Source organism: Petaurus breviceps, unplaced genomic scaffold (genome assembly GCF_028583685.1).
Source record: "Petaurus breviceps papuanus isolate PSGF00001 unplaced genomic scaffold, PetGlider_PUasm1.0 400, whole genome shotgun sequence".
NCBI lineage: Eukaryota > Metazoa > Chordata > Mammalia > Diprotodontia > Petauridae > Petaurus > Petaurus breviceps.
In genome coordinates this window covers 3,798,749-3,816,747 of record NW_027186316.1, presented here as the reverse complement: position 1 = coordinate 3,816,747, position 17,999 = coordinate 3,798,749, and the positions used below count along the sequence as shown (strand labels likewise).

Here is a 17,999-nt window from a genome sequence, read left to right as displayed (position 1 = left end):
TCTATCTATCTATCTATCTATCTATCTATCTATCTATCTATCTATCTTTACACCAGAGGTGAGGAATTTGTAGCCTTGAGTCCAAGTTTTACAGAACAAATCCTTTTTTTTCTTTTTGGAGGGCAACTGGGGTTAAGTGACTTGTCCAAGGTCACACAGCTAGTTTTTGTGTTAAATGTATGAGGCCTCCTGACTCCAGGGCCAGTGCTCTATTCACTGTGCCACTTAGCCGCCCCAGAACAATCCTTTTTATTTGTGTTCTGTGAAGTTTGGATTCAGTCAAAAGACCACACTTGAGGACCTAGAGGGCCACATGTGGACTCAAGGCCTCAGGTTCCCCACCCCTGGTCTACACGCACATATCTCCAGCCCTAGTCTTTATGAACTACATTGGTATCACCAACTGTCTACTGAATATTTCAAATTGGATGATCCATAAGTACCCCAAAATCATCACGTCCAAAACAGAACTCATTTTTCAAAACCTCAGTATTGTACTCAACTCCTCATTCTCATTTATCCTGTTTATCTAATCAATTGCCAAATTTTGTCCATTCTATCTCCAGAACTTCTCTTACAACCATTCCTTTTCTCTCCATTCACATGGTCGCCACCTAAATTCAAGCCTGTATCACAGAGTATCAGCAATATTACAATAGCTTCTTAATTATTCTATGTGCCTGTAGTTTCTTGTTTCTCCGATCCTTCCTCCATAAAGCTGCCAAATTGATATTCTGAAAATCCAAGCCTGACCATATCACTCTCCTGCTTAAGCTTCTCAGGCTCCCTATTGCCTCTAGGATAAAATTCACATTTCTTCATTTGGCAGGTATAGTCAATCAAGCAAACATTTCTTGAACCATTATTATCTATCAGGGACTGTCCTGATCATTGGGAATAAAAAGACAAAAGCAATACTGTCACTGCCTTCAAGGAACTGCCATTCTAGTGGTGAGACAGCATGCATAGATACAGGTCCATACAGAGCACAGAGAAAGTAGAAATAAGGTGACCTCAGAGGGGAAGGCTGGAGTATCTGGGAGAACTAGTAGAAGGTTTCATGCAGAAGGTGGTCCTTGAGCTAAGTCCCAAAGGAAGCTAAGGATTAAATTCATTCCATTCCATTCCATTCAAAGAAATTAATTGAGGAGGGAAAATATTTCTGGAATTGGAGGCAGCTTGCGCAAAGGTATGGGTATGGTGTACTATGTGTAAGGGAACAGCAAGAGGGCAAGCATGGCTAGGCCAGAGGTGGGGAACCTGTGATCTCAAGGCAGCCTGTGGCCCTCTAGGTCCTCAAGTGTGGTCCTCTGACTGAATCCAAACTTCACAGAATAAATCCCCTTAATAAAAGGATTTGTTCTGTCAAACTTGGACTCAGTCAAAAGGCTGCACCCAAGGACCTAGAAGTCCACATGTGGTCTCAAGGCTGCAGGTTCCCCACCCCTGGGATAGACTATAAGATATATAAAGAAGAACAATGTGTTACAAGATTAAGAAGATAGGAAGAGACCAGGTTTTCAAGAGAGTTAAATGTCAAATTTTGGTCATGTCCAACTCTTCAATGACCCCATGTGGGATTTTCTTGGCACAGACACTGGAGTGGTTTGCCATTTCCTTTTCCAGCTCATTTTACAGATGAGGAAACTGAGGCAAACAGGGTTAAGTGACTTGCCCAGGGTCACACAGCTAGTAAGTGTCTAAGGCCAGATTTGAACTCATGAAGATGAATCTTCCTGACTCCAAGCCCAGTGTTCTATCCACTTAGCCACCTAGCTCTCCAAATGCCAAAGAAAGGCATTTATATTTGATCCCTGAGGTAACAGTGAGTCATTGGACCTTTCTGAGTATGTGTGTGTGTGAGAGAGAGGCATGGTAAAACCTGGACTCTCAGAACATTAATATGGCATCTATGTGGAAGATGGAGTGGAAAGAATCTTGAGGCAGGCAGCCCAACCATAAGGCTATTGTCATAGACCAGGCTTGAGAGCCTGAATTAGGGAGGTAGCTGTGTAAATGAAGAGGATATAGACGAGAGACTGTAGTGAAATAGGAATGACAAGATCTGGCAACCTTTTGGATATATTGGATAAGGCACAGTGAGAAGTCAAGGATGATGAGGTAAATAGAAAGATAGTAGGGGCAGCTAGGTGGCGCTGCAGTGAACAGAGCACCGGCCCTGGAGTCAGGAGGACCTGAGTTCAAATTCAGCCTCATACACTTGACACTTACTAGCTATGTGACCTTGGGCAAGTCACTTAACCCCAAATGCCCTGCCCTCTCCCCCTCCAAAAAAAAAAACAAACAAAAAAAGAAAGATGGCAAAGCCCCTGCCAGAAATAAGGAAACTTGGAGGAAAAATACATTTAATGGAGAGATACCAACTTATGTTCTGGGTTTATTGATTTTGAAATGCCTACAATACTTCCAATTTGAAATGTCCAACTGGTGATCCAATATTGAGACTGATCTGAGTTCAAATCCTTCCTCAGATAATTACTAGCTGTATAACCCTGGGCAAGTCACTTCACCTTTGTCTGCCTCAGTTTCCCCATCTGTAAAATGGGGATAATAATAGTACCTACCTCCGAGGAGTGCTGTGAGGATCAAATGAGATCATATTTGTAAAGTATTTAGCACAATTCCTGGCACATAGTAAGTACTGTATAAGTGTTAGCTTTTTTAATTCTTTTTTTTTTTTTTGCTTTTTGGAGGGGGGAAGGTAGGGCAATTGGGGTTAAGTGACTTGCCCAAGGTCACACGGCTAGTTTTTTTTGTGTTAAGTGTCTGAGGCCGGATTTGAACTCAGGTCCTCCTGACTCTAGGGCAGGTGCTCTATTCACTGCAGTGCCACCTAGCTGCCCCCTTTTCCAATTCTTAATATGTACATGTGTGTGACCTTCATAGAGATAATGACTAAACCAATGGGATCTGATGATGTTACCAAGTCAGAGAATGTTAAGAAAAAAGAACAGAGGGCCTAGGACACAGCCTTAGAAGTACACCTACAGATACTGAGAAAGAGTAAATAATCAAGAAGGCAGTGTCATAAAAACTCAGAAAAGTGAGAGTATTCAAAATAAGAGGGCTATCAACAGTGTTAGATTCTGCAGGGAGGTCCCAATGGATGAGGTTTGAAAGGAAGCCATTGGATTAGGCCATTAAGATATCAGAGGTAATTTTTGAGATATTAGCTTCCGTTCAACATGGAAAACCAGATTACTAAGGATTTAGAACAGAGTGGAAGACCAGGGAGTGGAGGCATTGGATGTAGCTGACTTTTCCAAGTAATTTGACTGAGGAGGGGAGTAGAGATATTGGATGATATTGATTAAAGATGGACAGATTGAGTGAAGATTTTTTATGGATAGAGGAAACTTTGCTCTGTTTGTAGGCAGCAGGGATGGAACACATTGCTGGGGGAAAGGGGGTATGATAATAGAGGCAATCTGCTGGGGAGGATGGGATCAAGGGAACACATAAATCGTTGATCATGGTACAGAGAAAGACTGCCTCTTTGTGAGAGACCGAAGTAAATGAGGAGAAGGTGGAGGGAAATATCAGAAGGGTGTGAAAAGAATATGAAGGAAGAAGAGGCGGGGTAAAGGCTTAATTTTCTCAGTTAAAGATTTAGGCTAAGTCCTCAATTGAGAGGGTGGGAAAAGGGGGAGCCATGGGAAACCTGAGGACAGAAAAGGTTTGAAAAATAGATGATCTAGTCAAAATGCTCTTCTATTTGTCTTCTGCCTTCACTCATGTTTCCTGTTACACTTTTAGGAAGAAATTACTTAATGGTCCTTTTTTTGTTACTTTGTTGTTGTTGCTGCTAACCCCATAGATGTCTCTTCTTTTTTTCTGGAGTTATTTATTTCACCACCTGTCACTTCCCTGGTCACTGTATTTGTTTATCTTTCTCATATTTCTGCTGTCTGGGGTGTTTGCAAAGCAAATCATTTGCTCAGGTATAGTTTTCTTTGTAGGTATACTGAAAATGCTTTTTCATTGAACAGTTTGCAGAATAAGTCACCTTGGGTTGCTTCTTGAGCATCTTTTCTCTTTGGAATCATTATTCCATTTTTTTCTGTGGTTTCTGGTGGATATAAAATAGTCTTGTGTTATTTTAGTTTTCTTTCCTTCTTATTTGAAAGTGTTTCTCTTGGTTGCTTGTAAAATTTGCTGTTTATCATTGAAAAGATTAAAAATTAATGACTTGGAGTCTTGGATATTGCAGCACAGGATTTTTCTGGAGGTGATCTGTGGATTTTTTTTTCAATTGGCACTTTGTTTTCTCTGTTCAGAAGTTCTGGGCAGTTTTCTTGCATTGTTTTTTGAATCATGGTGTTCAGGTCTTTTGACTAGTCATGTTCTTCTAGAATACCTATAATCCCTAAGTTGCCTCTTGGCATGCTGTCTTCAAGATCAATACGTTTTCCTTGCATAGAGATTATTTTCTTTTAATGTTACTGCTTTTTGTTTCTCTTCTTTCCAAACCATCCTTTACCTCTGTATATTTGCATTCACCATCATTTGTTCTCTCTTTTGTTTCTTTCATGAGATTTATCATCATGGATTCCAGTTTTTCTAATCTGGTGACTATTTCTGTTGTCCAGGGCACAAATTCTGCTTTCAAAATTCTTTCTTGTAAACTATTCAGGAGAAAACAGTTATGGTTTTATGCCCTTTCAGGAATCTACAGGGTCCTCTGCCTCATTAATTTTTTTTGTTTCTTTTGGCAGATTTTTTCACAGATGTCATGACTTCTTAAAATGATCTAGACGTCATATTTCCTTCTGTTATTATTATATTCCCTGATGGTTTATCTGCTGGTACTCAAAGTCTTTAAATGAGTTTTCTTCATCTTGAGATCTTTGGTAATTTCAGTCTCTTTTCCCTTATATTCTACTGCTCCCTTTCTGACTCTTTCTTTGATGGCAGCTTCCCTGAGGGTTGAACCTCAAAGGTGTCTCAGCTTTCTCCCATGTTAGGCAACCCAGTATTCACCGGCCTTGGTCTCTGTCCCAAGTGACTTTAAGGGAGGCAGAACTGACCACAGAGGCATGCCATTCCCCTTTACTTCAGGTCTGGTGGAGCCAAACACATGCTGGCATCCTGCCCCAGTTCCCTCTGTTCTTCAGTTCTCTGGATGACTACTGTTGTAGCATAGAGCCCTGCCACACTACAGTCCTAATCAGAGCAAACTTTTGGTTTTTGAGTTTCCCTGTACAATGTCATGGAGGTGGGAAGGGGAAGAGTATAGTGGCTGGTGGGAGAAAGGGAGAAAGTGCTAAGTAAGCAGAGATTAGCTTTCACTTCTGTTCATTCATCTGTTTGTTACCTAGTTAGGATTCTTGGTGTCTCAGACCATGTAGACAGCTGTAATTCCTTTATCTCTTACTCATAATTACCATCTTTGAAAGATTTGAGAGGCTGTGAAGATTAGAGACAGTATCTAGTCTTCCATCTTGCTGACCCATGCGTTAGCTGTTTGTCATATATGGCATTCCATTTCTCCTGGCCATATTTCCATAACCCACACCTGGAATATTTCACCTACACCTCTGAATTTTGAATTGGCAACTTCATTTAAGGCTCAACTCAAGCACCACCTCTAACATAAGGCCCTTACTGATCTCTCCAGATGCCCATACCTTCCCCGTTCCAAAAGCTAATTTTACCAGTTATATATTTTGTATTAACTTATCTCCATATGTATTTTCCACCAATAGAATACAGGTTCTATGAGGGCAGCTATGGTGTTGGTTTTGTCTTTTTATACCTAGTGCCTGGCACACAAAAGTTGCTTAATAAATGCTTGCTGAACTGATTTCTTTGAAATAGGGAGAAAATGGAACAGAGAAAACAGAATGCTAGCATACTAATTCTGGTGTAGTAGGACAAGGGCCTGGAGAGGGCCACACACTCAAACCCCTATCCCATGTTCCACAGAGACAAACAGAAACACTGCAGGGTTCAGTTTCCAGGGCTGGAGAGGAGAGGAATGGCAGATGGTGTTGGACGAGAGGCCTCCAATGAGTCACAGAGCTCACCACTGGGAACAAGGAACAGCACTGTTACTTGTATGGTTACAAGCAACTGGGAACAAGGAACAGCAGTGTTCCTCACTCTCAGTGGATTTGGTGAAATGCCCAGGTGGCAGCTGCTAACAGACATGTCTGAATGGGGATAAATAGCTTACAAACTGGGCTCTTTTCACAAGACCAGACATCTGCTTCAAGAGAACCAGAGGGAGCCCACCTCTCCACAATTTTTGCAGATTGCAGAAATCGTGCCTGGCCATTTTCTTTCAGGATGCGCTCTTTGGTTGATGAGGACATTGGCACCACCACAGTAATGGTCATATGGGCACCAGCATCACTGTGATACCACAACCAATGCCCCTGTCACCACCACATCAGCACCGCCATCATAATGCTATCAATAATGCCACAGTTGATGTCCCATCACCACTGTCATCACCACTGGGACAATGCTCTCACCGAAGCACCATCATCACCATCATATCGGCACTGACATCACTATTAGATTAGGACTGCTATTGTTGTCAACATAATGCTATCAAAAGGAACAGCATCAGGGTGGCTAGGTGGCGCAGTGAGTAGAGCACCAGCCCTGGAGTCAGGAGGACCTGAGTTCAAATCCAGCCTCAGACACTAACACACTTACTACTCATGTGACCTTGGGCAAGTCACTTAACCCCAATTGCCCTGCCTTCCCCTCTCCAAAAAAAAGCAAAAAAAAAAGGAGGAACAGCATCAATTTGACATCAGAACCACCAAAACTGTCATCATGATCACTACTGTCCCTGTCACATTACTGCCACCACAATTAGTACATCACCACTGCCATGTGACATCAGAAGTACCCAAACCAAAATGTCAGCATCGTCAGCATCATTGTTACCAGGAACACCATCACCACAACATTGGCACCACCATCCTTGTCATATCAACACTATTGTCACTGTCGCATCACCACCACCAATGCTATCACTGTTACATCTAACCCATCATGACTGTTGCATCAACATATCCATCAATGGCATGACTACCATGTCACTATCACTGTGTCATTGGTACCACCATCACTGCCACATTCCCATCACTGTCACACTAGTATAAGCATCACTGTCACATCACGTGTGGCTGTCACATCGCCATTATCACCACCACCATCAGGACATAAACACCTTGAAGGCAGGAATGGTGTTATCTTTTCATGCCTAGGGCAATGGCTGGCACATAAAAGGCACTTAAGAAATGCTTGCCAGGTTGATTGTTTTGAAGTGGCAAGAAACTGGAAACAGAATAGTTCAGAAGCCACTGCATTAATTCTGGTAAAGTGGAGCAAGGATCTGGAGAGGTTCACATACTCACACCCCTATACTATGTTCCACAGAGACAAATACAGACACTGCAGGACTCTGCTTCCTGGGGATGGTCCCCTAAGCAGGCACAGTTGGGGGTACAAGCTAATGCCAGGATAAAGGGCTGAAACCAAAGATTGTGACTCTTCTTAAAGGCCTTCTTAAAAGAGGCCTATTCACTGAATGGGTGTTGCCTCATTCAAAGTGAGAACCTGTAAAGACCTTAGCTTAAAAGGCCCAGGGTATCCCATTGCATCTTGGGTCATCTCCAATCATCCTGATGAATATCTGGCCACTGGACCCAGATGGCTGTGGAGGAGACAATGAGGCTGGCGACCTCGGCCAGCCCTCCCTCACTCAAATCAAAGTCAACTGCAAGTCATGGCATTATTTCCTGATGCTACAGTCCTCTTTAAGAACGGAGGACAAACCACACAACTTCCGTGCAAAGCCTGGCAAATAAGAAGAGAAATGTCCTCCTTACTGCTGTGGTTAAGTTGGAAAATAATCTCATGATTTCTCCTGGCTTTTCCACCAACTTATCATTGGACAAGTTGCTTTGGTCTTTTTGAGCCTTGGACACTTACATTTCTCCAGTGTTTCATAGTACCTCTGTGAGGGAGAAAATGTGAATACCATCCTCTTTGTTTGACAGAGGAGTGAAGTAAAGGCCAGAGAGGACTGACATACCAAAAGTCACAGTTGGGTAGAAGCTAGCACTCAAGACACATGGCCATTGTTCTCTACCATACTACTCTGAATAAATGGACTATGCACCATTAGAAAGGAGTATTATGGGAATTCCCTAAATGAAAGTAAGGAGAAGATTTATAGTCAGGTAAAGTCAAAGCCAACTGTTCCCCCTGCCCCTACTCCAGCACCAGCTCAGACAACTCCAGTTACAGAGCAGCATCAGGAAGCTATGGCAATAGCTGGTGGAGGTAGGTGCATGCTGGGCTGGAGAGCACAGAAATGGCAGATGGTGTTGGACAAGAGGCCTCCAATGACTCACAGAGCTCACCACTGGGAACAAGGAATAGCACTGTTACTTGTATAGTTACAAGCAACTGGGAACAAGGAACAGCAGTGTTCTTCACTCTCAGTGGATTTGGTGAAATGCCCAGGTGGCAACTGCTAACAGACATGTCTGAATGGGGATAAATAGCTTACAAACTGGGCTCTTTTCACAAGACCAGACATCTGCTTCAAGAGAACCAGAGAGAGCCCACCTCTCCACGACGTTTTTTGCAGATTGCAGAAATCGTGCCTGGTCATTTTCTTTCAGGATGCGCTCTGCTTGGTTGATGAGGACTGTTGAGCGTTCTAGACATTGGCGACAATTGGCAACCTGCTGTGCCAACTTCCTCAGCTTCATCACCTTAAAAAAATGAGGCAAGTGAAAAAGGGAAAACAAGATACCCTCCATTTCTAACAACCCAAATGAAACGTCATCTCTGGGGAATTCCTAAAATATGACTCCCATGATCAAACTACTGACCACTTGCCACTTCTATCCCTTTAATTTCTCCATCACCTACTTGCCCCCTGCTTCTCCCATCAACCTATCTAGTCAAGCATTCACCCAGCATGCCATGCAATCTCACCTATTTACTCCTTTATGTGAGTGCATGTATGTATTAATATCTGCGTGTTCATATATCTTTGCTTTTAGTAACTTCAGCGCCTGTAAGGGTTAGAACCACTCCCCAAGGCATGTTAATAATGAACACTTCATTAGCACACGGTTTCTCTCATTGCATGCAGAGTATGAGCACAGAGTCACCTACATTGTTACTGTCAGACCAAGAAAAATAAAATCACAGATTGTCTCAAAACATCAGCCCCATTTTGATATATTCATGTGTCAGCACCATTATTCTCATTATTCAGGTTAAACACCTGGAAATCACTTTTAACTCCTCTCTCTCCATCTTTATGTCTCTCATATCTATTATCCTCCCCTTTTATTTCTATTCTCAGCACCATGAGCTTAATTAAGACCCTCTTGTCCTCATGTCCACAACCTGAAAGTAGCTTCCTAAATGGTCTCCCTGATGGAAGTGTCTTTCAGACAGATTGTAAACTTCCTGAAACATTGCTTTAAAGCATTGTGTAACTCTCTTGCTCAAGGACTCACAATGGCTCCTAACTGCCTATTGGATCAAGTCCAGACTCCACAACTGTCCTTCACAGCTCTCTATAATCAGTCCTCACCTCACTTATCTAACATAATCAATCACTGTGTCACAACTGGCTGCTTCCAATTAGAGTTAGGCCAGTCTCTCGTCATTCCCCATATATATCATACTCATTCCCACCCCTTCCTTCACCTTTGCCCATGCTGTTTCCCTTGCTGAGAATGATCTCCCTTACTCTCTTCCATCAGCCCAAAGGTCCTTCCCAAGTCCAACACAAAGCCTTCCCCAATCAATTTCTAGTTCTCTCTTCACTTTCTGATTCTCCTACCTCAGACATATTGCCTGTGTGACAGGGGGCAAGTTACTTAACCTCTGAGATCCCCCAGAAGTTCTCTGAGAAGGTGCTGGACTGTACTGATAGAGAATTTCTTCACCTGGGAGATCCCTATCATGAAATCACAGAACCAGTCACTATCCCTATTTCTTACTAGCTGGATCATACAGTTTAGCATTTGGTTACATTTAATTAAACACTTCATTATATGCTATCTTACATTGTAGTCTAGCTTTCCTGTGGTTTAGTCTTTTCTCTCCTTGGGAGCAGAGACTAGGTAATAAATTTTTCCTATATGTCCCATAGTGCATATCACAGTGCTAGGCTCACAGATGCTCAATAAATGCGTGTCTAATTGAACTGGGGGGCAGGGGGTGCTGTTTTGCCTTTAACTTGTAAAGAAAGCCCACATTATCTCATTGTGGCAGCAAGACTCTATCAGCAGAGTCATGGGCTATTGTTAATAATAATTGTCATTATTGCAATATTCTGTAGAATAGTACATCTCAAAGAATAATAGTAGGATAGTGATTTGTCCCAAGACTGTTTCATAGGATTCTGGATTTAGAACAGGAAGGTACCTTAGAGGTCACGTCCAGCCACTTCATTTTACAAACAGGTAAAGTGACTTTCCTGTGGTATGTGTCAGAGGAAAGAATTGAACCCAAGATCTTCCCGATTCCAAGTCCAGTAATGCTATGCCCTCAACCATTGAAAAAAATGAGAACAAGAAAATGATACTAACTTGAATTTCTATGGCACTTTCATGTTTACAACAACAGAGAAGAATGCAGTCATGATTGGTGCTGTTAATATCCTCTTGGCCCTCCCAGCTGGCAAATTCTCCCACTCCCTTTCATCCTTTGCCCCATTCCAGAATCTGTGAGCCAATGAAATTCGAGTATCGTCATCTATTCGGAACTTATTCTCCAATTTATGGGAATCCTGTGCCTTACAGACAGGTGGAGAACATATATTCTAGGCTCAAATATCCACTGGGGGTATGGCATCATATAAAGAACTGATATTTTTGAGCCCCAACCCCTACAACCCATCATCTATTACTTATAGCAAATGACACTTGAAAGGTTGACATCCCGCCAACTCAATGAAATGTCATCCTTCACCTTGGTCTCTTTTATTTTGACTGCAATCGCCTGCTTCCTCTGCTGGATGATCTCCATCAGCTCATCACACTCTTCCATGAGCTTGGCCTCATGCATTGCGGTATTCACCTGCCAAGAGAGTCCATGATAATACACTGTGAAATACAGAGAGCCAGCATTGGACGCCCTGCTGTCTCTGAACAATTTGGACTGATGGCTAGGCACGTACTTCTTTACTTCTGAGGTCTGCCCCTTGAGGAAGGAACATTAATTTGTGCACTGATGAATTAAAATAATTTAGAACATCACTGTTAGGACATGGTGGCTTATGAATGGCTGGGTAGAGGGATGGATGAAATGTGAAGATGCTATTTCCAGTGGCCAACTCTCCCTAATCTGCCTTTTCTAGATGAAGTTGTGTTGCAGAAGGAGGAGTCTCATTTGGATATCTTAGGATCTGGATATTATAAACTTCTGACAGCAAAATGTCCTGATCCCAGAGTCAAAGGTCAAGGGGATGTGCAGGGGTCACAGCAAAAAGGAGCTGACATTTTGACCTGCTCTTTCTCCATCATTTTCTTTCTTCAGCACAACACAGGGAAAGGGGTATATAGAACAGAGGTGGGGCAAGGGAATAATATGAGAAATTTGCAGGCTAGAGGTCAGTGAACAAAAACCCAGGCAAAAGGAGCCCAGTCCCATCCTATTCTACCTAGGGTCTTTTTCTCCTCTTCTGTATTTTTTGGCCCTCAAGGGAGCTGGAAAATATTCATATAGGTTTCTGAGACTACACATAATAGAATTATACCACTCCTGCCAATGGTAAGGGAAGTTTATTCAATTTATTCTCACAATCCTTATTAGGATCCTTATGGGATCAAAGCCACAAAGGACCTCAAAAGTCATCTAGTTAACCTTCCCATTTGCAGATAATGGGAAGCTGAGAGAAGCCAAATTATTTGCTTAATGCCACACACACACACACACACAGGATCGCAAAGTTGGAAGGAACCTCAGAGGCCATCTAGTCCAATCCCTTCCTTTTACAAAGGAGGGAACTGAGGCCAAGAATGTCAAGTGGGTTGCCAAAGTAACATATAAGATCACAGAGTTGGAAGGGACCTGAGTAGCTTCTAGTTCAACTCCCTCATTTTATAATAGAGGAAACTAGGACCCAAGGAAGAGAAGTGATTTACCCAAGGTCACAAAAGTAGTAAGACCCAAAGGTGGGGTTTGAACTCAGGTCCTCCAACTCTAGGGCTCTTTCCACAGTACCATAATGCCTCCCTCTCACCTTTGTTGTTTAACTATACAGTGAGGCATAAAGTCCTAGGGGGAGTGATGGTAATACCAGATCCTCAGGCTAATGAAGCAGGAAGTTCTGAAGAAGAGTCCCTGGGGGATGTGGAAAGGAAGGGAGAGGGGGAAGAAGGAGAAGAGGCCGAGGAGGCCCTGTTTCATTTAGTAGTATGTGAGGTAGCTACACAGGCAAGTACAACCACTGTAAGAATCAACTTTATGTTCAAAATGGTGGACACTCAAAAGTCACAGGCTTAAATGAATCCAACCAGCCATGGGATGATTGGAAGAAGCATTTCCTGTTGTAGGCAGGGCACACATGAATTTTAATCCTCAGTCCTTTCCCAGACTATGGAAAGGGTATCATATCATTTTCTTTTTGCTTTTTGGAAGGGGAAGACAGGGCAACTGGGGTTAAGTGACTTGCCCAAGGTCACACAGCTAGTAAGTGTTAAGTGTCTGAGGCCAAATTTGAACTCAGGTCCTCCTGACTCCAGGGCTGGTGCTCTATTCACTGTGCCAGCTAGCCGCCCTGAAAGGGTATCATATCAATGCTAAGAGTAAGAAAACCAGGGTTCAAATGCCACCTCTGATGCTTCCTATATGACCTTGGACTAGTCATTTAATCTCCCTCTTTCTGTTTTAGTTTCCACATCTATAAAATCAGAGGGTGGGACTAGAGTCCCTTCTAGATCTAGGATCAGATGGACTCTATCTTCTGTAACCCCCCCCCCCAAAAGCCCCAGCCCTGACACAGTTTGTCTGTCATTGGGTCCTATTCCCTTTCATCTGCCCTAATTTTTCATGTTCCTATCCTTGTTCAGTTAGATTCTTATTACTAGAGTGGGAAAAGCACTGAATTGTTGAGTCCAGACACCTTGGTTCTAGTCCTAGATCTAAGTAGCAATGCAACGCTGGGTGAGTTCCTTCCCTTCTCTGGCCCTCAGTTTTGCTCCAGCTGTATCATGAGGAGGCTGGACAAGACATATCCTAGGTTTCTTACACCTCTTTAATTCTGTGTTCTATCTTTCTACTTACTACAGGGGTGGGGAACCTATAACCTTGAGGTCACATGTGGCCATCTAGGTCCTTAAGGGTGGTCCTTTGACTGAATCCCAGCTTCACAGAACAAATCCCCTCTAGGTCCTCAAGGGCAACCCTGTGACTGAATCCAAGCTTCACAGAATAAATCCCCTCTATGTCCTCAAGGATGGCCCTGTGACTGAATCCAAACTTCACTGAACAAATCCCTTCTAGATCCTCAGGGGAGGTCCTTTGACTGAATCCCAACTTCACAGAACAAATCCCCCTCTAGGTCCTCAAGGGCAGCCCTATGACTGAATCCAAACTCCAAAGAACAAATCCCCTTAACAAAAGGATTTGGCCTGTCAAACTTGGTCTCGGTCCAAAGGCCACACCTAAGGACCTAGAAGGCCACATGTAGCCTGGAGGCTGCAGGTTCCCCACCCCAACTTACTACATTGTGACATGCCTTTACATTACATGGACATGTTCCAGGTCAAATTCACAGGATGAAGTTTATTGCCTCTCTTTAATGACCATCCCCTCTCTAGTCAGTCATCTCCTTTGTGGCTATATACACTTTTCCTAAGTTAGACCCACATTCCAACCCTTACTCTGCCAGCGAATGTCCTTGATATCATGCTTCCTGCTGGGATTTAACCCCCAAGTGATAGAGCAGAATTATACTTGAATTCTTGATCACTCTCCATTTCTGTTTGGCCTTTCTTTCTCTTTCCTTCCTTTTCCCACTAGGGAAGAGGTCAGGAAGATGAATTAGAGCATCTCCAATTGCCTGCTAGCTACATGGTCTTTGATAACTCACTAACAACTCAAATTCAATTGTCCATAACCAAAGTTTTTGCTTCCTTCTACCCAAACCAGCTTCCTCATGAAGGATGGATCTGCTAGAGTTGGACCAGAATCCCATCTGCCACCTGGAGCACCACTGTTCTCTCTAGTTCTACTTTGCAATTTTTACAGGCAACTATGTCTGACAAAATGTGAAACATTTCCATACCCAGAGTCCCCCCACTCCTACAGCGAAACACATTTCCTCATTTCTGCTCCGGGATCAAGATTGGTCCTCACAACAACACAGTGTTTGGCTTTGTGCCTGTGTTCTTTTCACTTATATTACTGTAATCACTATATATAGTGTTTTTCTGCTTCTTTTTACTTCACTCTGTGTCAGTTCACATAAGCCTTTCCATGCTTCTCTATATCAATCACTTTCACTGTTTCTTATAGCATGATAAGATTCTATTACATTCATGTACTGCAATTTGTTTAGCCATTTAATCAATGGGCATCTTATTTTGTTTCAAGTTTTTTGCCACCATAAAAGGGCTGCCATTATTATTTTGGGGAATATGAGGTCTTTCATCTTTGATCTCTTTGGGGAATATGCTGAGAAGTGGCCAAAGTGGGTCAAAGAGAACAGATATTTTAGTCTTTTTTCCCTCCAATTGTAATCCTAAATTATTTTCCAAAACAGTTAGACCAATCACCCATTGTCAGTGTGCTTAACTTCCCAAGGCCCCTCTAAAATCGACTAGTTCTATCATTATCATCTTTGTCCATTTGCTGGGTAAGAAACCTCAGACTTGTTTTTATTCCCATTTCTTTTATTTTTAGTGATTTGGAGCATGGTTTCATAGTTATTAGTTGGAATTCTTTGATCACATCTTTCAAGGAATGGCTTTCGGTCTTACATATTTGCATTAATTCCCTATATACCTGGAACAACATAGATATTTGGTACAAAGGTTTGGGGGTTAGTTCCTCCAATTGATAGCTTCTCTTCTTATCCTGATTGCATTGATTTTGTCCTCTGTCACAAATCAATATGGAGTGCTGCAGAGATCACTTCCTCCCCTACGCTTTAGTTTGCTCATCTATAAAATGAGGTTGTACCAAGCTCTCCCTGTAATCTTTTTCAGCTTTAACATTCTATGGATGGCTTTGTGATTTGTGGAGGAGAGACAGCTGGGGCAGAATCCTGAATGAGTTACACAATTTAGATAAGCCAAAAGGAAGGAAGGAAGCATTCTGGGCAGGCTGAATCTAGTGATCAAAACTGCAGAGGTGCCAATGTTCAGGGAACTTTGGGAAGACAATCAATTTCAAGTATTTATTAAGGGCTTATTATGTGCCAGGTCCCATCTTAAGTAGAAACCTGTTTAGTTAGAATGGTGGGCTCACTTGAGGTGCTGCAGTGAATAGAATAACGGCCCTGGACTCAGAAGGACCTGAGTTCAAATCCAAAACCAGACACTTAACACTTACCAGCTGTGTGACCTTGGGCAAGTCATTTAACCCTAATTAACCTGCCTTTCCCCCTCCAAAAAAAAAAAGGCTGGTGGGCTCATGTAGGGGAAGTAGCCATGTAATGGCAGAAACATACAATTAGAATATTAGATGAGACCATAAGGTCCTTTAGTCAAATTTCTGAAGTCAAAAGTCTGAAGAAGGCAAGAGCCTATATATAAATATTTATAATGATGGGCCTGTAACTGCTTATAACTGGGTATGCCAATGCTTGGGGGTGTGCAATTCATATTTTTACAGTTGTGTGCTACTCCATGGTGTCAAGAAAATGGATCAGAGTTCAACATGTTTCCAATGTTTCTACAACATTTAATTACCCTTATTGTCCAAAGGCTGATACCTCTCACTAGTAGGAATGAACACTACCACGATGCTCATTTTCTCCTGATTACTACTGGACACATCTCAATATTACTTTAATGGTTTAACATGTGCTTTCCAAAAAGTAGTTAGTGCCAGTATTATCACTCCCATTTTATAGTTGGTAAAACTGAGGCTAAGTGAATTGGTTGAGGGTCACTCAGATAGGAACCAGTGAAATGGTGATTTGGAGCCGGGTCTTCTAAATCAGAGTCCAATAGAGGTTTCATTTACCACTCAATTGCTAAAGTGTGCAAATATAGTTAAAACAATTAAAAAATGCAAAGGGAGTGATGCTTAGAAGGGGTTACAGCTATGACCTATCATATATGAAATACTAGAAATTAGATAATAAGAATGCTAGCTAGCATATAGTACTTTAAGTTTTGCAAAGCTCTTTACATGTTATCTCATTTCTTTCTCATTTACATATGTATCTCATACTTTGTATCAGAAGTATGGACATTTTATGGGAGTGCTGCTAAAGAAATGGGTTAAAGAAAAACTTGTGAAGACATATGAACTGATGCAAAGTGAAATGAGCAGAAACAGGAGAACACTGTACACAATAATAGCGATATTGTTGGATGATCAACTGTGAATGACTTAACTAGTCTCAGCAATACAATGATCCAAGACAATTCTGAAGGTCTTATGATGAAAAATGCAACTCACCTCCAGAGAAAGAATTGATAGGAGTTTGAATGTAGATCAAAGAAGACTTTTTTTTTTACTTTATTGTTCCTGGGGTTTTGTTTTTTTTTTGTCTGCGTTTTCTTTCACAACATGACTAAAACGGAAATATTTTTTGCATGATCGCACATGCTTAACCTATATCAAATTGCTTGCTGTCTCAAGGTGGGGGGGAGGAGAGAGTGTGGAACTCAAAATTTAAAAAAATAATATCATAAATTGTTTTTACATGTAATTGGGGGAAAATAAAATATTTTTCCAAAAATGGGCTAAAGAATTCACAAAGTAGTCCATTCACTTACTCTTTCACCATTTCAATGAACATTTGTTAAATGCCTATTGTGCACAAGGTAGCACCGTGCTGGAAATATATCAGGGGAACTCTCTTTTCATTCATTAAGGAACAGTTGGTGACATTAAGACACAATCCATTCATATCATTTCATCAATGCAACTCTTGTCCATGTCTTTAGATAAATCTACCACAAGGACTCCATCTGACAAAGTGGGAGCCCCACATTATATGGCTATTAATGTAGGATTTGGGTTATCTATCTGTTATCCTTCACCCTCAACAGCTATCCTGGAATCACAGATTTAGGGCTGGAAGAGATGTTGGAGGTCCACTCCCATCATTTTCTGGATGAGGGAATGGAAGCTAAAGAGATGAGATGATCTGTCTGAAGGTTACAGAGGTAATTAAGAGGCAAAGACAGGATTTTAATTCAGGTTTTCTAATTCCAGGTCCAACAATCTTTCCATCATAGCACACTGCTTCTCAGAAGTATCACAGAATCTCAGTACTCAAAGGATTATGAAGGCCGGAAAGAAAGAAACATTTATTAAGTATCAGCTATATGCCAAGCACCAGGGAGACAAAGATAAATGATGAAATAATCTCTCACAGAACGTATATTTTATTTTGTTTTTTGATTTTTGGAGGGGCAATGTGACTTGCCCAAGGTCACACAGCTAGTAAGTGTTAAGTGTCTGAGGCTGGATTTGAACTCAGGTCCTCCTGACTCCAGGGCTGGTGCTCTATTCACTGCGCCACCTAGCCGCCCCTAGAACGTATACACACATACACACATATACATATATATATGTTTGCTTTTTGGAGGGCACTTGGGGATAAGTGACTTGCTCAAGGTCACATGGATAGTTTTTGTGTTAAGTGTCTGAAGCCAGATTTGAACTCAGCTCCTCCTGACTCCAGGGCTGGTGCTCTATTCACTGTACCACCTAGTCGCCCCTAGAACGTATATTTTAATATGGGCAACAAGTACATTATATATATATATATATATATATATATATATATATATATATATATA

General features: G+C 41.8%; 1 protein-coding gene across 3 annotated transcripts in view; it reads right to left on the bottom strand.

The window, feature by feature from the left end:
- Positions 1-17,999, bottom strand: part of MID2 (midline 2) — a 101,597-nt gene that overhangs the window by 27,889 nt on the left and 55,709 nt on the right. For all 3 annotated transcript variants that reach the window (XM_069100418.1, XM_069100416.1, XM_069100417.1), the window contains 2 exons: positions 10,984-11,091; positions 8,614-8,762 (listed from right to left, as the gene is read on the bottom strand). In XM_069100418.1, coding sequence (XP_068956519.1) covers positions 8,614-8,762; positions 10,984-11,091 — 257 coding nt within the window. The remainder of the gene's footprint in view (positions 1-8,613; positions 8,763-10,983; positions 11,092-17,999) is intronic.